The following is a 20,352-nucleotide window of genomic DNA, read 5'->3' as shown; positions in this document are numbered from 1 at the left end:
ATTGGAATCCCTAACTTATCACTTCTTAGCTGTGTGACCTGGGGCAAGGACCGTGACCTCTCTGAACCTCAGCATCTTTTCCTACACAAGAGGAATGCCCGTGCGTGTGTGTTAAGTCACAACAGTCATGTTCAACTCTTTGCAACCCTATGGACTGGAGCCCTCCATGCTCCTCTGTCCATGGGATTGTCAGGCAAGAATACTGGAGTGGGTTGCCATGCCCTCCTCCAGGGAATCTTCCTGACCCAGGGATTGAACCTGCGTCTCTCATACCTCCCGCATTGGCAGGCAGGTTCTTGACCACTAGCACCACCTGGGAAGTTCACAAGAGGAATGCCCAGACCTACTCAAAGGGCTGCTGTGAAGGGTCAATGAAATCACTCTGCCCAAGTTCTAACAGGGCATCTGGTATGAAGGACATTCTAGGAAATGGGCATTTTGTACATTAATAATGAGCCTGTGATATAAACATGATGATTTTCATTATCAGAGCTGAGGAGACCCAATTCAGAGAAGAGGCATCATTTACTTAAAATGACACAATTGGGACTTGAACCCAAATCTCTCGCTTCCAGGTCTGATGCTCATTCTTTGTTGCCTGATATCCAAATAATTTTACCAAATTAAGGGAGGAAGAAAGGGGATGAAAAGTTGTTTAAATTCTTTATTTCTCACCCAACAGGAGGAACTTATAATGAAGGTCCAGTGCCTTTGAGTTTGTTTTCAATTCATTTTTAAAATCCTCTTTCCCCACTGAGCTCCTTGAAAACAGCTTCCTGACACTTTGCACAGAAAGGCCTGCTCTCTTTCATGAAATACCAAAAACAAACAAAAAACTGGCCTTTGAAATGCTGGTTTGTCCCCCTAAGTGCTAACATTTGTCATTTGTAAATGATCACTCTCCACATTTCTTTTGCTCAGAATTAATCAGGTCCTAAAAAATCCCTGGGCATCTGTTTTTAATCCACAAACAGGTGAACAATGTTCCTTCTTAACAGGAGATATTGTAGGGAAAGAATAAATGTCAACTTCTCTTACACACAAAGAACAATTGACTCTGAACAATTTTGCACATATAATCTCCTTTGGAAATGGATTTCCAAGGTCAAGGAATGCCATCCACACCCCCCACCAACCTCGCCATCTCCCCCATTCCCCATCCCCCCACCCATCAACCCCCCCATCTCCCCCAACCCCCAGCCTCTGGGACAGGTGCATATTGCCAGGGAAAGAACAGTGATCTGAGGTCAGAAGACCTGGACTCTAGTTGCTACAACCTTGCTGGGCTTCTTAGACAAGTCCCTCAAGTTCTCTGAGCCTCAGTTTCTGCACGTGCATGGTGAAGGGGGTGGACAAAATGATTTCCGAAGTCTCCAGTCAGATTTCAGATTTGCTTAAAGTATGTGGGATATTGCTAAAGAAAAAAATGGCAGTGGCCTTTTTTGCTCAGGCATGAAAACCATGTTGAATGTTTATTTAGGAAAGGACTATCGTAAAGAGTCTTAGAAGATGAAGGTGGAGATGGTGGATGTGACGGCACATGTGCATGCCAGTTCACGCCTATGTGTACATACGTGAGCTAACATGCTTATAAATGTAGCTTGGGCACATGTGTATAACAGGGGCCTGAGTGTGCATGTGAGATGTGTGTGCCTAAGTGTCCTGGTGTGTGTTCAATGGGAGACACTCAAAGGGTCAGCAACAGCAGGTAGCTGAGTGTACAGACACTAGTAACGGCTCATTGTATGCACACCGTTCAGCACCAGCATTAGTCATTCTATTGATACCGCTGACTTTAGAAACAGGGAAAATGTGTCCGCGGTAGCATCCTGGACTTGAGAAATGAGCACAGGTTTTAGAATCAAAAGGATCTGACTTCACATCCTACCTCCAGCATTTGCCCAGCATCTTCTGCATCCAGGTTGACACAAGGATGAAATGAGAAAAGGTCGATGATACCTGAGGATAGTGACCAGACAAACGTCCAGTCAAGCTATGGTTTTTCCAGTGGCCGTGTGTGGATATGAGAGCTGGACCATAAAGGAAGCTGAGCGCCGAAGAACTGATGCTTTTGAACTATGGTGTTGGAGAAGACTCTTGAGAGTCCCTTGGACTGCAAGGAGATCCAACCAGTCTATCCTAAAGGAAATCAGTCCTGAATATTCATTGGAAGGACTGATGCTGAAGCTGAAACTCCAGTACTTTGGCCACCTGATGCGAAGAGCTGACTCATTGGAAAAGACCCTGATGCTGGGAAAGATTGAGGGTGGGAGGAGAAGGGGACAACAGAGGATGAGACGGCTGGATGGCATCACCAACTCAATGAACATGAGGTTGAGTAAACTCCGGCAGTTGGTGATAGACAGGGAGGTCTGGCGTGCTGCAGTCCATGGGGTCGCAAAGGGCTGGACATGACTGAGCAACTGAACTGAACAACTGAGGATAGTAAAGGGCTTGGCAGATGCTATTCCCTCCCTGTTCTTCTTCTTGAGTTATCTCAGTTCAGTTCAGTCGTTCAGTCATGTCCAACTCTTTGCGACCCCATGAACCACAGCACTCCAGGCCCCCCTGTCCATCACCAACTCCCAGAGTTCACTCAAACTCATGTCCATTGAGTGATGCCATCCAGCCATCTCATCCTCTGTCGTCCCCTTCTACTCCTGCCCCCAATCCCTCCCGGCATCAGGGTCTAAACATTAACTCAAAACTCAGCAGCTTCAAACAACAAGAATTCATTACCTTATTGTTTCCGTGGGCGCAGAGCCCAGGCAGTGCTTTGCTGGGTCTTCTGGTTCAAGCCTCACAGGCTGCAATGGAGATGTGAGCCAGGGCTGAAGTTTCATGCGAGGGCTTAACTTAGGGAGTCTCCACTTCCCAGTCAGGCGGCTGCTGGCCGGCCTCAGGTCCCTGCTGGCTGTTAGCCAGTGGCCCCCACCAGTTTCTTGCCGTGGTCCTCCCTATAGGGTGCTCATGATACTGCAGCTGGCTTCCAGTAGAACAAGAGCGAGCGAGTGAGATGGAAGCGGCAATCTATTGTCATCTAATCTCAGAGGTGACATCCATCAGTTTTTTTTTCCAGACTCTGTTCATTAGAAGCCAGTCATTAGGTTCAGTCCACACTCAAGGGGAGGGGATTTCACAGGATAAAATACAAGGATTGGGGGATCCTTGGAGGCTTTCTGAGAAGCTGCTACCTGTCTGTCCTCTAGCTTCCCTCAATGATTCACATTCTTCCCACAAGAAAAAATACATCTGCTCCCTTCCCAAGATTCCTGAAAGCCTCCTCCCACTTTGCATCAGCTCAAATTTCAGAACCTCATCAAATCAGACCCAGGGATTGCAGGAAGCTCCTTGGGACTAATTCCTTACACACAGCTCCTAGAATAGAATTCCCCAGAATCTATAGGCCTGTGAAGCGAAAGACATCCACTGTCTCTGGTATAAGAGGCTAAGCATACGTGGTGATATCTTTCTCCTTGTTTTCAAGATTTTTAACAAATATTCTCATTTTGTGCTCCACTAATTCATTTAATCGGGCTTCCCTGGTGGCTCAGAGGTTAAAGCATCTGCCTGCAACGTGGGAGACCTGGGTTCAATCCCTGGGTCAGGAAGATCCCCTGGAGAAGGAAATGGCAACCCACTCCAGTATTCTTGCCTGGAGAATCCCATGGACAGAGGAGCCTGGTGGGCTACAGTCCATCAGCAAATATTTATTAGGCACTTACTAAATACTTCTCTTTTTCTTCATCCCATTTTACCAGTGAGGAGTCTGAGAATTAGAGGCAAAATATTACCTCTTGGCCCACTGGGTTATTTTCCTTCAGTGAAAGGACCCCTAGGGTTCGCCTTCAATGAGAATGATTTAACCACACCTGCAGTGAGGTTCGAGTTGGTTTAACTATTCAGATTATCTTCCACAAAGACTAGCCATTGAGATTGTGTGGGTGTGTGTGTGTGGCAGAAAATCTAAGACTGATGCAAGAGAATAAGAGACCTAGAGTACTGTCAGAAGTAGTCACTGCTAATAAGAACCAATCAAATATTGTAGTAAAATACAACTCGAGGAATTCAAGTCAGGATCAAGGCAGATAAATTTGAAACCGGCCTAATGGATCATACCAATCAGTGCTGTTTGTTAATTGTGTCTACACATTCAAACACAGTCAATTTTTTCATAATACCAAATCACAGTCCCTATTCCTCAGAAATTCAGATTCAACTGGTTTGGAGTGAGCTTCAGACACTAATATCGTAATCCTCAAGTGATTCTATGGGGCAGGCAGGATTTAGGACCACTGGTAGAACCAGAATGTTGGAGAAGACTCTTGAGAGTCCCTCAAGAGGGATGGCAAGTGCTTACACTTAGCACATGTCCCCCATCTCCCAAGCCCCAGACAGACATCCTTAGTCACTCAGGCACCTCTTTTCCATTGAGTGGGATGAAGACTTCCAATCTTTCTCATCACAGGACTTCCGGCAGCCACTACCAAGGAACTGAAATTGACACGTGAGCTGGGCCATATTTACAGTTTCTGACAAGCAATATTAGACCTGCTTTCCCAATTCTTGAAATTATCAGGGGTGTGGAAAGCTAGAACCCTCTCGTTCTTAACAGACCAAATCTGATATAGACAACTGAGGCTTAATTGTCTGCCATTAAAGGGCATTGAAAGAGCATAGATGAGCGGCCAACATGCAGAGGAGAGGGACAACCACGTCTGGTGAGGATTGGTTTCAGAACCCAAGATGTTCAGCTCAGAGAAGACCCTGGAGTAATATGCATGAAGGAGTGACCCTCTTCTGAGTGTGTGAGGCCCAAAAGGAGGGCTCCAGGACGAAGACTACGGTTCCATCTATGGAGAACTCTCTTCATGAGCTTCCTCTCTTCCCATCACACCTCTGACACTCACTAGTGTGAACTCACACAAATGACTAAATAGCTCTGAGCTTTCTTTTCCTCGTCTTCCAAATGATGATAATGGCACTTATTTTACAAGAATATTGCATGAAGAGAGGAAGATAGAGCACCTGGCCCAGAGTGTGTGGCCAGCAAAGGCTAAGTGTCACCACTCTGGCACTCTCGGTGGAGTGCAGGCTCCCCAGAGATGGTCTCAGAATAGAAAACAATGCTTCTAAGTGCTTCCCCTGGGCCCAGCAATTTGTTAACATGCTATACATGGGACACATGCACCCCCGGGCCCCAAACTGGGAACGCCAAAACCGCACCTCTTTAACCGTGTCAAAGCAGAAGTCTGCTGGCTCTGCCCACTGGTGAAAAGGGGTAGGCGTGTTCCCTCTAAGTCCTTCCCCAAAGTGACCTGGAGCTCCAGGGGTTCCATATGAGCTCAAAAACACTCTCCTCTCAGATGTCCCCTGCCTCCTTATCAAGCTCGACATCTTGTCCTGTTCCTCCTGTTCCAGGAATGGCCAAGTCTGGTGTGCTGTTCCATCCTATCCCTCTCCTAGATCGTGGCCCTGAGCTCTTGTTCCCCACACTACCCCTGGAATGGAGCACAGAGCTATGACCTGGACACGGAGGTCCTGCCCAGTGTTCTCAGGTGCTATAAACACAATCACAGAGCTGATGGTTCTCTAACTCTCCCTGTATGTGTGGCTTCACACATTCCACCTGCACCACATCACACACCCCTGCTAATAAAGGCAAGTCCAGTTAAAATCCTCAATTTAATAATAAAAAAAAACTTGGTGAGTAACAATCTTAGACTTCCAGGTCTATTTCTAAGGCATTAGAAAGTCAGGATTTGAAATCAGGGTGATGATAGTAAAATCCACAAATAATGGAATGAAACTATTGGACTTAATGTATGTACATAGCTAGGTATAGAAATATATGAATCCTCATGGAAATGTGCATAAGTACACATGAATATGTATGTGTGTATATATATATATTTATTTATACCTGTATCTATTTCCCAGCTCTGTCCTTTGAGAGAAACTAGGAGCAGTATCCAGAGAAGGCAATAGCACCCCACTCCAGTACTCTTGCCTGGAAAATCCCATGGGCGGAGGAGCCTGGTAGGCTGTAGTCCATGGTGTCGCTAGAGTCGGACACGACTGAGCGACTTCACTTTCACTTTTCACTTTCATGCATTGGAGAAGGAAATGGCAACCCACTCCAATGTTCTTGCCTAAAGAATCCCAGGGATAGGGGAGCCTGGTGGGCTGCCGTCTATGGGGTCTCACAGAGTCGGACACGACTGACGCGACTTAGCAGCAGCAGAAGCAGTATCAGGCTTCCCCAATGGCTCATCAGGTAAAGAATCTGCCTGCAATGCTGGAGACCCAAGCTTGATCTCTGGGTCAGGAAGATCCGCTGGAGGAGGGCATGGCAACTCACTCCAGTGTTCTTGCCTGGAAAATCCCATGGTTGGAGGAGCCTGGTGGGCTACAGTCCATGGGGTGGCACTACTGAGCGACTGGGGACACACACAGAGAACCAGCTACACAGATCGTGGCTTGTTTCATTATGAAAAAACATTATCATGAAATGAAATCTGATAAGGCACGTAGGTTAGATAAGAAAATTCCTTGTTTTTAGCAAATAAGCACAGAAAGGCTAAGTTGCTTCAGTCGTGTCTGACTCTTTGCAACCCATGTGGACTGTACCCCTCCAGGCTCCTCTGTCCATGGAATTCTCCAGGCAAGACTACTGGAATGGGTTGCCATGCCCTCCTCCAGGGGATCTTCCCAACACCAGGAATCGGACCCGTGTCTCCTATGGCTCCTGCACTGGCAGGCAGATTCTTTACCACTGAGCCACGGAGAAAGCCCCAGGTTGAGGGGAGTGAAGATGCAAAGTTTAAGGACGTGCTCACCATGCACCTGTTGTCACGTGCTGCTTCCATGCAGTGCGGTGGAGAGGATGCCAGAATTAAGGCCACCTTTAAATTCAGCGTGGGTGCCTCTGGCTGGGTGACTGACGGTGAGGCTCTGAACACCTCCCCAGGTCAACTGCCTCACCTCTTTCCCGGGCAGTCTGGAAGGATCTCACCAGAGGATTGAGAGGGTAACACTCTGCAGGCGCTTCGCTAGTTATAAAGGGCATCCAGTGGCAGCTCCTCTCACCTCTGCAGGGCAGTTCAGGAAGACTCCACAGCCAGGCTCTCCAGTCCAACTTGGCCACTCATGAGCTGTGTGACCCAGGGCTAGTTCCTGAGCTTCCTAATGCCTTCATTTCCTCATCTGTAAAATGGGGGTAACAAAAGTGCCTCCCTTGTGGGGTTGCGAGGATTGAATGAATCTGCACGTGTGCAGCCCGGGACCGAATGAGCCTCTATTGTGCCTGCTGCTGCTGTGAGCGTAACTCTCTCCAGCCCTGCAGCCACCTGGGTGTGCTTCTCTCCCCTGATGGTGCCCCTCAGGACTGTCCACACACCCCCCATCCCCAGCACAGAGCACTCCTCCCCTGGACCTCATTGTCACCCTGAGCCTTCCTTCTCCATCCTCCCTTCATGCCTCCCTCTTGACCACCCTAAACTAAACAGCAGCCACATCACTCGACTCACTCTGGTTTATTTCACATCTCTCAGTATCACTGCCTGACGTGACAGTTCAGAGTCTGGATGGCAGAACCCTGCGGTACAGTACAGTATTTTTTGTAGTAGTATCATCTGGAGAAGTGTTGTCTGCTGTCTCTCTCTCCCACTGAAATATGTTTCCTGACACCAGAGGAGTTACTTGGTGACTATATTTCTAGAAGAGTACCTAGCACATAGTAGGTATAAATGATTATAATGAATAATGAGTGGTATTTTGCAGAAGGCATTCCCAAAGTTCCCACATAATGCATCTCCTAATATAGAAATTATTTGAACTGGGGCCTAGAAAGATGTTTGGCAGCAATTAAAAATTTTTTCTTGTCACAACGGGTCCTTTAGAAGAGCTGCGTTTTTGAGATTTTCAGATCAATTAGAGTTTCTCAACCTGTGTTCCCTGCAACTGTGACCTCCAGCAAGAGAGCAAGAAGGAATTGCACCAAACAAGGATTCACAAGGCCAAAGATATTAGAAAACAATGCAGAATTCTCTCCTGCCTAGGGATTCACTGTCGTTGACAGGTAAAGCTCTAAGAAGCCCCGTAGGAAACAAATATTGGACCTGGGTTTGCTGAATTTATTTCACCCTAGACTTTAGCTACTGATTTTTGCAGCATGGAACATGATTTGGAAAACTGTGCCTTAGTATAAGCCTTTCAATTTACCTAGGCAGACAGAACGTTAGGCCCAGAGAGGTTAGTTGACCCATTCCAGGTCACACAGCTATCTCCTGAATCTCCAAGCAGGATGCTTTTCCCTGTCCTTGATTTCCCTAGTGGCCCCCTTAGCAATCAGCTCACGAGAGGTAACAAATGGAACACTAGACCTCAGATTCCCATATCAATTTGACTCAGTCATAAATGAAAAGTAATGTATCAAATAGGATTCACTTTCAGTCTCCTCATTCCAGAGAGAGTGTGTTATTCATTCAACAACTGTCTATTAAGCATTGCGTGCCAGGCACCGCACATTTTGCGGTGAGCAAGACCTGGTTGTTCAGGAGACTGACAATAAAATTATCCCTAAAGAGACCAACATTGATTGAACTGTCCTTGAAAAACCTGCTTCAATATAGAGACTTGTATGAAATTACATATTCACATTTCACTTGCTTCCATTAACAATGCTCACATTTAGATCTAAGGGTAATAATACGCTCTGGTCTGGGATGGCTCTGGAACTAAACAGTGCAGGTGGCAGAGAGGAAAAACTGAAAGACCGGAATTCACTGGGCTTTTTTGGTGAGCACCTCGACAGATTTCCCAATTTCAAGTTCACTCAAATACTATCTCTGGCTCCTACATTAATTAAAATGCATTCCCTCACTTCCTATTGTCCACAAATGAAAATGTCTATTTAAAAATTGGATTTGTTTTTTAAAGCATATCAACTCAAACATTTCAAAGCTCCTTCAGAAAACACAGTAGATCAAAAGCCAGCTAACTTTAAAACGCTATAGATTTGAGTTTGAGAAAGACCTAGCGATTATTCTATATGATCTTTTCAGTGAACCGATAGCATCTGTCTAGGGATCAGGAGAAATGTTTTATGTTATGTAGTTTTGAAAAGAAGATTCCAACTAAGAAAAAAAAAATTGGGATATCAGGTTTGAGAAGTACATATTTGATGCTGTGGCATGGAGCCAGATTTCAGCATAGACTTGAAATGTGTGTATCTAATTTTTTAAAAGTTGGAGATATCAGAAACTCTTGCCCCAGTGTGTAACTTTAAAGCCAAAGTGTCAGTAAAGAAGATAAATGCATGCTTCCAGACCCAGCCAAAATCCTCCCTGCTTTTAAGGATGCTATTGTAGCTTCTCCAGGAGCCATCCTGAAAACCAATCTGGCAAAGCAACAGTAATCACCCCATAGAACACATAATTTGTGTTTATTAGACATCAGAACAGATCAGGAAGAATTCCTCAGCTGGAGCAAGGACACACGGAAAGCAGAAACTACAGAAACACAGGCCACAGGAAGCAAGATACAGGAAAGACATACACGCACTCCCATCAGGCTACACACACATTGAACCTATTGCTTAAAAATGAACCCAAACACAAAGAAGTCACTTGTTCACAATGAACAATCTATTCACTTATAAGGGGAGGGGAGAGTATATTTTTTAAAGACTAAGTACCACTTTTTTGGGGGGGGGGATCAATTACCATCTTATTTTCTCTAGCAGAACCGTGGGTCCATCTCTGCTAGGCTAGGATACATTTGACGGAGCTTTTTCCAACTGCTTTCTCCAAATATTTCCACAACAAATCAGTCCGCTGAGGTTTCTGAGCACATGGACTACTACACCGACACTGAAGGCCCGATAAACTTAGCAGCAGTGGAAATGTATTTGTGTGCATCCCGTGTGTATTCTGCATGCTTGTTAATGCCTGTGCAGTTATGTTGATCCGCGAAGAAGGGTGCTTAGGCAGTTTAATGGAATCCATTTGGGGTGAAAGGTGTGATTTTGCCCAGTGAAATTCCCCCCTCACAGTCCAGCTCCCAGACCGACTGGCCAGCAGGGTCACCCTCCGGGGACGTCTGAGAGATCCGGGACATTTGATCAAAAGGGCTTGCCTCCTCCTCCTCCTTGTCCACCTCTGCGTCCCCCGGGGTCACCGCGTTGGGGATCCGATGGATGTAGGCAGCTGCGATCTCCCGGTGGAAGGCAGTGTCCTGGTTGTAGGAGATGAGCTCGTTGCTGATGTTCACCGTCTCCACCTGGGTGCGGGAGCACAGGTGACTGCACCCCAGCAGTTGGGCGAATACCTTGCGGAAGTCAGCGTTGAAGGCATAGATGATGGGGTTGAGCGAGGAGTTGGCCCAGCCAAACCAGACGAAGACATCAAAGGTGGTCTCGCTGACGCAGAAGAAGCTCTCGGGATGTCCGCTGCAGAAGGGGACCATGCAGTTAAGGATGAAGAAGGGCAGCCAGCAGCACACAAAGACTCCCATGATCACCGATAGAGTTTTGAGGACCTTGGTCTCCTTCTTGATGGATGCCCGCAGGCCCGAGTCGGGCGCGCAGGCCTCGCGGCTGCGGCAGCTCTGCGCATGCTCCGCAGCCCTCTCCAGTGAGGAGATCCTACGGATCTGCACCTGGGCGATGCGGTAGATACGCGTGTAGGTCACGATCATGATGGCCACCGGGATGTAGAAGCTGATGAGTGAGGACGAGATGGCGTAAGTGCGGTTCAGGCTGGAGTCGCAGTTCTCTGCACTCCTATCTGACTCCCCGGCTTCCTCCCAAGGCGTCCCGTTGGCCAGGTTGGATGGAGGGTCCAGCCCACCCCTGGAGCCCACCTTGTCCCTGTGCCAATGGAGCTGGACTGGGATGAAGGAGATGAGGATGGACAAGGTCCACGCCAGGCCAACCATGACCAAGGCCACACGCTGGGTCATCTTGCGCTCGTAGCAGAAGGGCCTGGAAATGGCCCAGTAGCGGTCCACGCTGATGATGCATAGGTTCAGGATGGAGGCGGTGGAACACATGATGTCGAAGGCCACCCAGATGTCGCAGAAGGCCCCAAAAGGCCAGTAACCCGCCACCTCGGCCACCGCCTTCCAGGGCATGACCAGCAGCGCCACGAAGAGGTCGGACACCGCGAGGGATACGATGAACACGTTGGTGGTCATCTTGGCGCGCAGGTGGCGGCTGCGCACGACGGCTGCGCACACCAGCACGTTGCCCAGCAGGGTCCAGACGATGAGCAGGGTCAGGAGGCCGGCGGTGACCACCTGCGCGGGCCCCAGCAGCGTCGCCCCCTCCGAGTCCCCCACGGCGCCCCCCTGCGCCAGCTGCTGCTGCCCCGACCGCGCCCGGTGCGAGGTGCCGTTGCGCCCAGGGGGCAACATATCGGGTTCGGCTGCAAAGGCGGGCTGCGCGCGGTCCCGGCTTCTACCCTGCGCCCCCCGGGCGGCCCCATCAGGTACCCGGGGGTTGGCACCCCGGGACCCGCAGCTTAAGGGATCACCGAGCCCGGGGGGCGCTCACCGTGTGCTGCGCTGGGGGGTCCCCGGAGCGCGCCGGGACCCCTCTAGCATCCTCGAGTGCCACCGGCTTGGTGACCGCGTTGCGCCCCTCTAGTGCCGGGAAGCGGCGGGTGCTCGCCGGGCTGTTCCCGGCCGCCGGCAGCGCACCAGCCGGTGGCGGCAGCGGCGGCGGCTGTGTCTGGTTCGGAGCCGGAGAAGCAGAGAGCGAGCCGCCACCGAGGGGGCGGGGGCGCCGGGCGAGCGCTGCCTGCTCCGTCCCCCGCAGCTCCCGGGGCCCGCTCTCCCGCCCCAGCGCCTCGGCGCTCCAATCTCCGGCGCGCCCGCCCCACCTATGCCTTGGCGCCCTTACTCTGCACGCTGCGCCCGCCGGAGTCTGGCGACCAAACCCGCAGGTTTGGGAAGCGCCCTAGTACCAAATCCTGGCCCTGGGAAGACCCAGACCCGCGTCCCCAGGAAACTGGAGAGGTGCCAGCCCAGCCCTGGTGCCCTGGCCCTGACCACGTTTGGAATCACTGGCTTCTAGACCAGAAAAGAGTGTTTCAAGAGGAGGGCCTGGGATTTCTCATAGACCGAAGCCCTACTCAGGACTCTTTTCCTCACTGTGTGACCATAAAGTCTTCTTTAACTTCCCTGGGCCTTGGTTTCCTCATCCACAAAATGGAAGGGGTGGAGGGCGCGGGGGGAGGGGTGCGATTCCTTCCCCATCTGGTGATGTAGGGTTCAATGAAGCCAGGAGGCAGTTTGTCCAGGGAACATCTCCTCTCAACTTCCCCCAGCATCCATCCTAAGACTGACCTCTTGGGAAAGCCCTTTCCCCTCCCACACCCCCAATCCTTACATGGCTTTCCCTTTGGGGAATAATTCGGATGAACCCAGCAGGCAATTAGGAGGGAAGGACCTCCAGCCAGTCTGGGGTTTCCCCCTGCAGGGCACTTTCAGTCCTTCCTTTGGAGGGATGGATTGGTTCCTGTCTCATTTTTAACAGAAGAGGAACCTGAGACTTGAATAAGTGGCCCAAAGCCCAGACTCTTAAAACAAATGGTGAGGAAACACTGGAGAGGGTGGGCGGTGTGCCTGGATCTCACCGCCCTCCCAGTTGATCAGCTCCAGTTGTGAGTTTTCAGGTCTGGTGTAAAGCTCAGCTGGAAGCAGCTGCAGAGAGAAATGGAGGAGGCAGCAGGGTTCTGCCCAGTCTCATCTGAGACCCGCTGATCCACACACCTATACTGCACTGAGGCTAGAAACAGGGGCTGAACTCTCTCATCCCTTCCCTAGTCTCTCTCCACCCTGACCCACCTGCCCCATTCACACTGGCCCCCACCTGCACCCTGGTCCAATAGCCAGACTGCTCGTCCTTACACAGCCTCTCCCCGCTCGAAGCATCTCCCATCTTCAGTGCTTTCTGCTCCCATAAATGACAAGACAATCTGTCCAGGGGTCTATGCCTAACACTAGAGACGCACACTTACTACTTCCCCTCCCCATCTCCTAGGTGCTGGACCACCCCTGTCTCTACTGACGTCCCTGCCTGGGACGTTCCTCCTCCAAGCTGTTTTATGATGACATGATCCTAGCCTCCGGTTCTGTCCACTCTCCACTAGATGCCAGGCAGAATGATCTTTCTCAAATATAACTATGAGCCTCTCCCCTGATGAAAAACCCTCTGTAGCTCCCTGTGATCCTTGATCCTTTGAAGTCTTGTAAGCATTGTGTCCTTGCCCAGTGCCCCAACTTCTGCCCCTCCTCCACACACAGGCTGAATTCAAGCCACTACCAACACACACACACACACACACACCCCACAAACTGTAATTTCTCTAATGAGTTGTACTGTAATTCCGTACCCTGAAATGACCTCCATCCCATCTTGTCCTCCTGGGCAGCACCAACATGTGATTTTAGAAAAGAACTTGGACTTTAGAGAAACGGGGTTGAATTTCAGTTCTTTATTCACTTATCCAACAAATATTTATTGAGCACCTATTATGTCCCAGATGCTGTTTTATTTGCTGAGAATACAAAGGTAGACCTATGTCAAAGTGTTAGTCACTCAGTTGTGTCAGACTCTTTGCAACTGCATGGACTGTAGCCAGCTAGGCTTCTCTGTCCATGGGATTTCCCAGACATGAATACTAGAGTGGGTTGCCATTCCCTCCTCCAGGCTTCCCTGGTGGCTCAGATGGTAAAGCATCTGTCTGCAACGCAGGAGACCTGGGTTCGATCCCTGGGTTGGGAAGATGCCCTGGAGAAGAAAATGGCAGCCCACTCCAGTACGCTTGCCTGGAAAATCCCATGGATGGAGGAACCTGGTAGGCTACAGTCCATGGGGTCGCAAAGAGTCAGACACGACTGAGAGACTTCACTTCACTTCCTCCAGGGGATCTTCCCAACTCAGGGATCGAACCCAGGTCTCTCACATGGCAGGCAGATTCTTTACCCCCTGAGCCACCAGGAAGGCCAATATATATGCATTGCCCTTTCCCTCCACAAGATTATGTCTAGTAGTGGGTATAGGCTTTAACCGGAATCATCCAGAGAAATGTACAATTACAACTGTTGCAAGTGCTACACAGAAAGAGCACATGGCCTTATGAAAGTGTATAATAGGTGGAATTGACCAAGACAAAATGTTTAGGGAAGGCTTCCCCAAGGAAGTCTCGCTTTGTGTTGAAATCTCATTGAAGAAGGCAAAAGGGAAAAGAGAGAACAGCAGGGCAGGCCAGAACAGGTATTAACTAACTGTGGGATTTGGGTAAGCTTACTTGATTTCTCTGAGCCTCAGTTTCCTCATCAAAACTCATCAAAACAAGTTGATCATAGTAGTTTAAGAGATAAATGTGATGATGCCAGAATCATTCCAGCATGAGTGATGAACTGCCCATCTGGGCAGGCAGCCGAGGGAAGGGCAACATGGAAGAGAAGATGTTCAAGCTGGAGCGTGAAACAGAGTTCACCAGCATTCTGGGGTTGGAAGGGCATTCTTAGCTGTTCCCTCTTTGCATGTGCAAAGGCATGAAGCTTCGTGTGTGAAAGGACAGACTTCAGAACTCCAGGACTTTTCCCTCTGTTATCCCAAGGACCAGGTATCTCATTATTTTGAGAAATTGAGATTTTCCTCTCTATCCTCAAGACTCTAATGCAAGCAAAGTAAATTAATATGCTGCCAGAGAGGTTCAGCTCATGTATCTCCCATCCTTACCAGGAGCAGTTTGCCTGCCGGGGATGATGGTTTTGTGTAAGCAGTGTCTGCCCTCACTCATCCAAGCTCTACATTTTTTCAAAAGAACTGGGCATACAAAGTGCCCAGGGAGTCTGGGCAAGGAGTCTCCTGGTCAGCCTCAGAACTCAGCTTCATCGGCACAGATTCTAAACAACAAGGCAGCTAAATAAACTCCTTCTCTTATTTTATCCAAGCCAGAGCCCTGCGCTCAGAGGATGACAGTGACCAAATGATCCTCTCACAAGTTTGGCTCCTGCAAAATTGTACTAAGAGGATTTTTCTTAGAATATTTTAGGACAAAGGGAGTTTTCCTAATCCGGCCAGCTAATAGTCTTCCATTTCAACTCACCGGTCCTTCTTATTCTGAAGATATATTTTAAATTGGATTTGCTTCTCTGAGACATCCAGCTAAATCAATAGGCCAACAGCCAGGATTTTGCTACTGCTACTGCCATTGCTGGTATCAAGAGTCAACTCTCTTTTATACCAGGGCAGGCTTAGTTTCTTGCCTATGGGATACACACAGGCTGGCAACACACTCAGCTTGGCTCAGCAGAGCCCGGGCAGGTAGGTAGAGCTGAAATATCAGCCTCCATCTTGGAGGCTGGAGAAACCCTCTCAAGCACACATCCACTGATGATGACCTGGGGGTCTCTTCAAATCCAAGGGCTGGTCCCGTGGCCCCCATTCCTTCCCAACTCAGAAACACAGAAAGCTGAAAGTGGCTATTTCTGGCAGGTAAAAATAGCGATCCCAGAAGCTAGCATATTCATGTAGCTATCCCAGAAGATAGCATATTCACGTAGGATGGGAGAGGGCTTTGCAAGTCAGACAGTCCTAGGTTCAAATCCCTCTTCTCTGATGTACTAGCTCTGGAACCTTGAGCGAGTTACTTAATCTCTCTGAGCCTCAGTTTCCTTGTCCTTAAAATGGTAACACACATACTTTGAGCCTGGGGTAAGATGGAGCATGCGGTCACTCATGCACCCTTGACCAAAGCCAAGTCACATGGGCAAGTGAGAACTATGCCCTGTCGACTGAGAAGTCACAGCAAGATGGGGAGGCCAGGAGCAATTGTGAGCAAATAAAATCAGCCACATCGTCTGCAGTAAATGAAGCCATTATGGCTTCATTGTTCCCCAATGGCTCCAACAGCCAACTCCTTCTCTCTGTCCCCTCTGCCACCCCCAATTCAGGTCCTCATCACCTGCTGCCCGTATGGTAACCAGAGCCTCCCAACAGGTCCCTGTGTCTTGGTGTCTTCTCTCCTCTCCATCTGATGCTCAACCGTCAAGAAGATCCTCCTAACACACAGATGGGATGCCCTTCATCAGCTTAAACACATTTTCACTATGCCTTATGACCCACATTATTAATTATTCACCCAACTAACAAAAATTTGTTAATCCCAAACGCCTTAGCACAGTCTGGTCACCACCTATGTACCTGTTTATCCACCTGTTATCAGCCTCCTCCCTCACCTTCCAAGTCTTCCCCTGTAGACCCCATCTCCCACCCACCCCAAATGCCTCCCTTGTCTCCCAGCCCGCCTAGTTCTTCCAGGTCTTCTGTCCTTGCCCTAGATCTCTCCTGCACCTGAGATGTTCCAACCTCTCTTCTGAGTGGGGGTTAACTCCCATTCACCTTTCAAACCTAATGCAAGTGGACCGCCCTGATGGGTCTTCCTCAAGACTCCAGGGAGGTGACCATTCAGTGTTGCTGCAGCACACGGCACCGACCTCTGTTACAGCTCACAAGCCTGCTGTCATGGACGGTCTGTTCACTTACTGTTTACCTATCTTTCTGCCCAGAGCTTCCCAGGTGGCTCTGCTGCTGCTGCTGCTGCTAAGTCGCTTCAGTCATGTCCGACTCTGTGCGACCCCATAGATGGCAGCCCACTAGGCTCCTCTGTCCCTGGGATTCTCCAGGCAAGAATACTGGAGTGGGTTGCCATTTGCTTCTCCAATGCATGAAAGTGAAAAGTGAATGTGAAGTTGCTCAGTCGTGTCCGACTCTTAGCGACCCCATGGACTGCAGCCTACCAGGCTCCTCCAACCATGGGATTTTCCAAGCAAGAGTACTGGAGTGGGTTGCCATTACCTTCTCCGCAGGTGGAGCTAGTGCTAAAGAATTCTCCTGCCAATGAAGAAGACATAAGTGAAAGTGAAAGTTGCTCAGTCGAGTATGATTCTTTGCAACTCCATGGACTATACAGTCCATGGAATCTTCATGCCAGAATACTGGAGTGAGTAACTTTTCCCTTCTCCAGGGGATCCTCCCAACCAAGAGATCGAACCCAGGTCTCCCACATTGCAGGTGGATTCCTTACCTGCTGAGCCACCAGGGAAGCCCAAGAATACTGGAGTGGGTGGACCATCCCTTCTCCAGGAGATCTTCCCAACCCAGAAATTGAACTGGGGTCTCCTGCCTTACAGGCGGATTCTTTACCAACTGAGCTATCAGGGAAGCCCCAGAAGACATAAAAAACATGGATTTGATCCCTCAGTTGGGAAGATCCCCTAGAGTAGGAAACAGCAACCCACTCCAGTATTCTAGTCTGGAAAAATCCATGGACAGAGAAGCCTGGCAGACTACAGTCCATGGGGTAGCAAAGGGTCAGACTTGACTTACTGTTCACTTACCTTTCCCCCGGGGGCTTCCCAGATGGCGCTAGTGGTACTCTCCTGCCAATGCAGAAGACGTCAGTGAAAAGTGAAAGTGAAAGTCGCTCAGTTGTGTTCCACTCTTTGCAACCCCACGTGTGCACGCACACACACACGCATGCACACAGACACCTTTCTCCCCTGCTGTAAACCACCTGAGATGAAGTTGTCTCAGCCTCTTGGAGTCAGCTTGGCTACAAGGAACAGAGCTGGTATTTGTTGAATGAATAAAAGCATTGTGGCAGAAAGGGGAGAGTGCACCACCTACCCATTTGTTCTCTGTGCCGCCCAGACTACCTTGTGCTTCTGGCAACTGAAAACACGAGCAAAAAGGATGGTCCTTGTCGGAAGCACCTTGAGAACTGTCTTGACTCCTTGGCCATCTCTTCAGCAATGACCTTGTGCAGGGATATGATGGCTGCAAAGATGGAATCTCCCAGGATCCACTGGCCTGCATCAGACTCTCCATGAGGGAGACATCTGCTTCTTTCTCCAGGTCACTTTGGTTAGCATGACTAATACACCGATGAGTAAGCATTGTTCCATTTCTGATAGCTTCAAAAGCAATGTTGCTCAGTATCCACAGGGCACTGAGATCTTGGTTTATAAATACCAGCCATCACCAAGAGGACTCAGAGTGTCTCAGAGAAATGACTGAGGCCAGAGCTGGGTGGAGACGGTACCACACAAGTGTGGGACATCTCGTGCTGCCAGAAGACAAGAAAGTGCTCAAAGAATGATAGAAACATGTCAAAAGGACATGACAACCAAGTCAAAGGGGCTCCCACTTGCCACATCTGGGATAATGTGGGCATCAGAACTAATCATCATAATAATGGATTATAATCTACTGAATAAAATGAAACTCCATGAATTCCTTGTGAAAAAAGAAAAATAAAAAAACAAGGAAGGGAGGGAGGAAGGAAGGAAGGGAGGGAAAGAAAGTAGAGGAGGGATAAATTTGAGAATTGGGGGTTAACATACACAGTATTACATATAAAGTAGAATAAAAACAAAGACCTATTGTGTAGCACAGGAAACTATACTCAATATCTTGTAATAACCTACAATAGAAAAGAGTCTGAAAAAGAATATATATGTATGCTTATATATGTATGGTCATGGTGGAGAGGTCTGACAGAATGTGGTCCACTGGAGAAGGGAATGGCAAACCAATTCAGTATTCTTCCCTTGAGATCCCCATGAACAGTATGAAAAGCGAAAAAAAAATAGGACACTGAAAGATGAACTCCCCAGGTCAGTAGGTGCCCAATATGCTACTGGCGATCAGTGGAGAAATAAATTCATAAAGAATGAAGAGACGGAGCCAAAGCAAAAACAACACCCAGTTGTAGATGTGACTGGTGATGGAAGCAAGGTCCGATGCTGTAAAGAGCAATATTGCATAGGAACCTGGAATGTTAGGTCCATGAATCAAGGCAAATTGGAGATGGCAAGAGTGAATGTCAACATTTTAGGAATCAGCAAACTAAAATGACTGGAATGGGTGAATTTAACTTAGATGACCCTTATATCTACTACTGTGGGCAAGAATCCCTGAGAAGAAATGGAATAGCCATCATAGTCAACAGAAGAGTCCAAAATGCCGTACTTGGATGCAATCTCAAAAACGACAGAATGATCTCTGTTTGTTTCCAAGGCAAACCATTCAATATCACAGTAATGCAAGTCTATGCCCCAACCAGTAACGCTGAAGAAGCTGAAGTTGAATGGTTCTATGAAGACCTACAAGACCTTCTAGAACTAACACCCAAAAAACATATCCTTGCACTATAGGGAACTGGAATTCAAAAGTAGGAAGTCAAGAAACACCTGGAGTAACAGGCAAATTCAGCCTTGGAGTACAGAATGAAGCAGGGCAAAGGCTAATAGAGTTTTGTCAAGAGAACGCACTGGTCATAGCAAACACCCTCTTCCAAAAACATAAGAGAAGACTCTACACATGGACATCACCAGATGGTCAACACCGAAATCAGATTGATTATACTCTTTGCAGCCAAAGATGGAGAAACTCTATATAGTCAGCAAAAGCAAGACCAGGAGCTGACTGTGGCTCAGATCATGAGCTCCTTATTGCCAAACTCAGACTTAAATGAAGAAAGTAGGGAAAACCACTAGACCATTCAGGTATGGCCTAAATCAAATCCTTTATGACCATACAGTGGAAATTACAAATAGATTCAAGGGACTAGATCTGATAGACAGAGTGCCTGATGAACTATGGACAGAGGTTCATGACATTGTACAGGAGGCAAGGATCAAGACCATCCCCAAGAAAAAGAAATGCAAAAATGCAAAATGGCTGTCTGAGGAGGCCTCACACATAGCTGTGAAAAGAAGAGAAGCCAAAAGCAAAGGAAAAAAGGAAAGATATACCCATCTGAATGCAGAGTTCCAAAGAACAGCAAGGAGAGATAAGAAAGCCTTCCTCAGTGATCAGTACAAAGAAATAGAGGAAAACAAGAGAATGGAAAAGACTAGAGATCTCTTCAAGAAAATTAGAGATACCAAGGGAACATTTCATGCAAAGATGGGCTTGATAAAGGACAGAAATGGTATGGACCTAACAGAAGCAGAAAATATTAAGAAGAGGTGGCAAGAATACACAGAAGAACTGTACAAAAAAAGATCTTCATGACCCAGATAATCACGATGGTGTGATCACTGACCTAGAGCCAGACATCCTGGAATGTGAAGTCAAGTGGGCCTTAGGAAGCATCACTATGAACAAAGCTAGTGGAGGTGATGGAATTCCAGGTGAGCTATTTCAAACCCTAAAGATGTTGCTGTGAATGTGCTGCACTCAATATGCCAGCAAATTTGGAAAACTCAGCAGTGGCCACAGGACTGGAAAAGGTCAGCTTTCATTCCAATCCCAAAAAAAGGCAATGCCAA

General features: G+C 48.3%; 1 protein-coding gene across 1 annotated transcript; it reads right to left on the bottom strand.

Annotated features, from left to right (window-relative positions):
- Positions 1-8,709: 8,709 nt before the first annotated feature.
- Positions 8,710-11,906, bottom strand: DRD5 (dopamine receptor D5). Its single transcript, XM_061420815.1, has one exon. The coding sequence runs from the start codon at positions 11,413-11,415 to the stop codon at positions 9,994-9,996; it is 1,422 nt and encodes a 473-aa protein (XP_061276799.1). The 5' UTR covers positions 11,416-11,906; the 3' UTR covers positions 8,710-9,993.
- Between the last annotated feature and the right edge of the window lie 8,446 nt (positions 11,907-20,352).

This window comes from Bos javanicus, chromosome 6, assembly GCF_032452875.1.
Source record: "Bos javanicus breed banteng chromosome 6, ARS-OSU_banteng_1.0, whole genome shotgun sequence".
Taxonomy (NCBI): domain Eukaryota; kingdom Metazoa; phylum Chordata; class Mammalia; order Artiodactyla; family Bovidae; genus Bos; species Bos javanicus.
The sequence above is the reverse complement of the archived record's forward strand: the minus strand, read 5'-3'. Positions and strand labels throughout refer to the sequence as shown.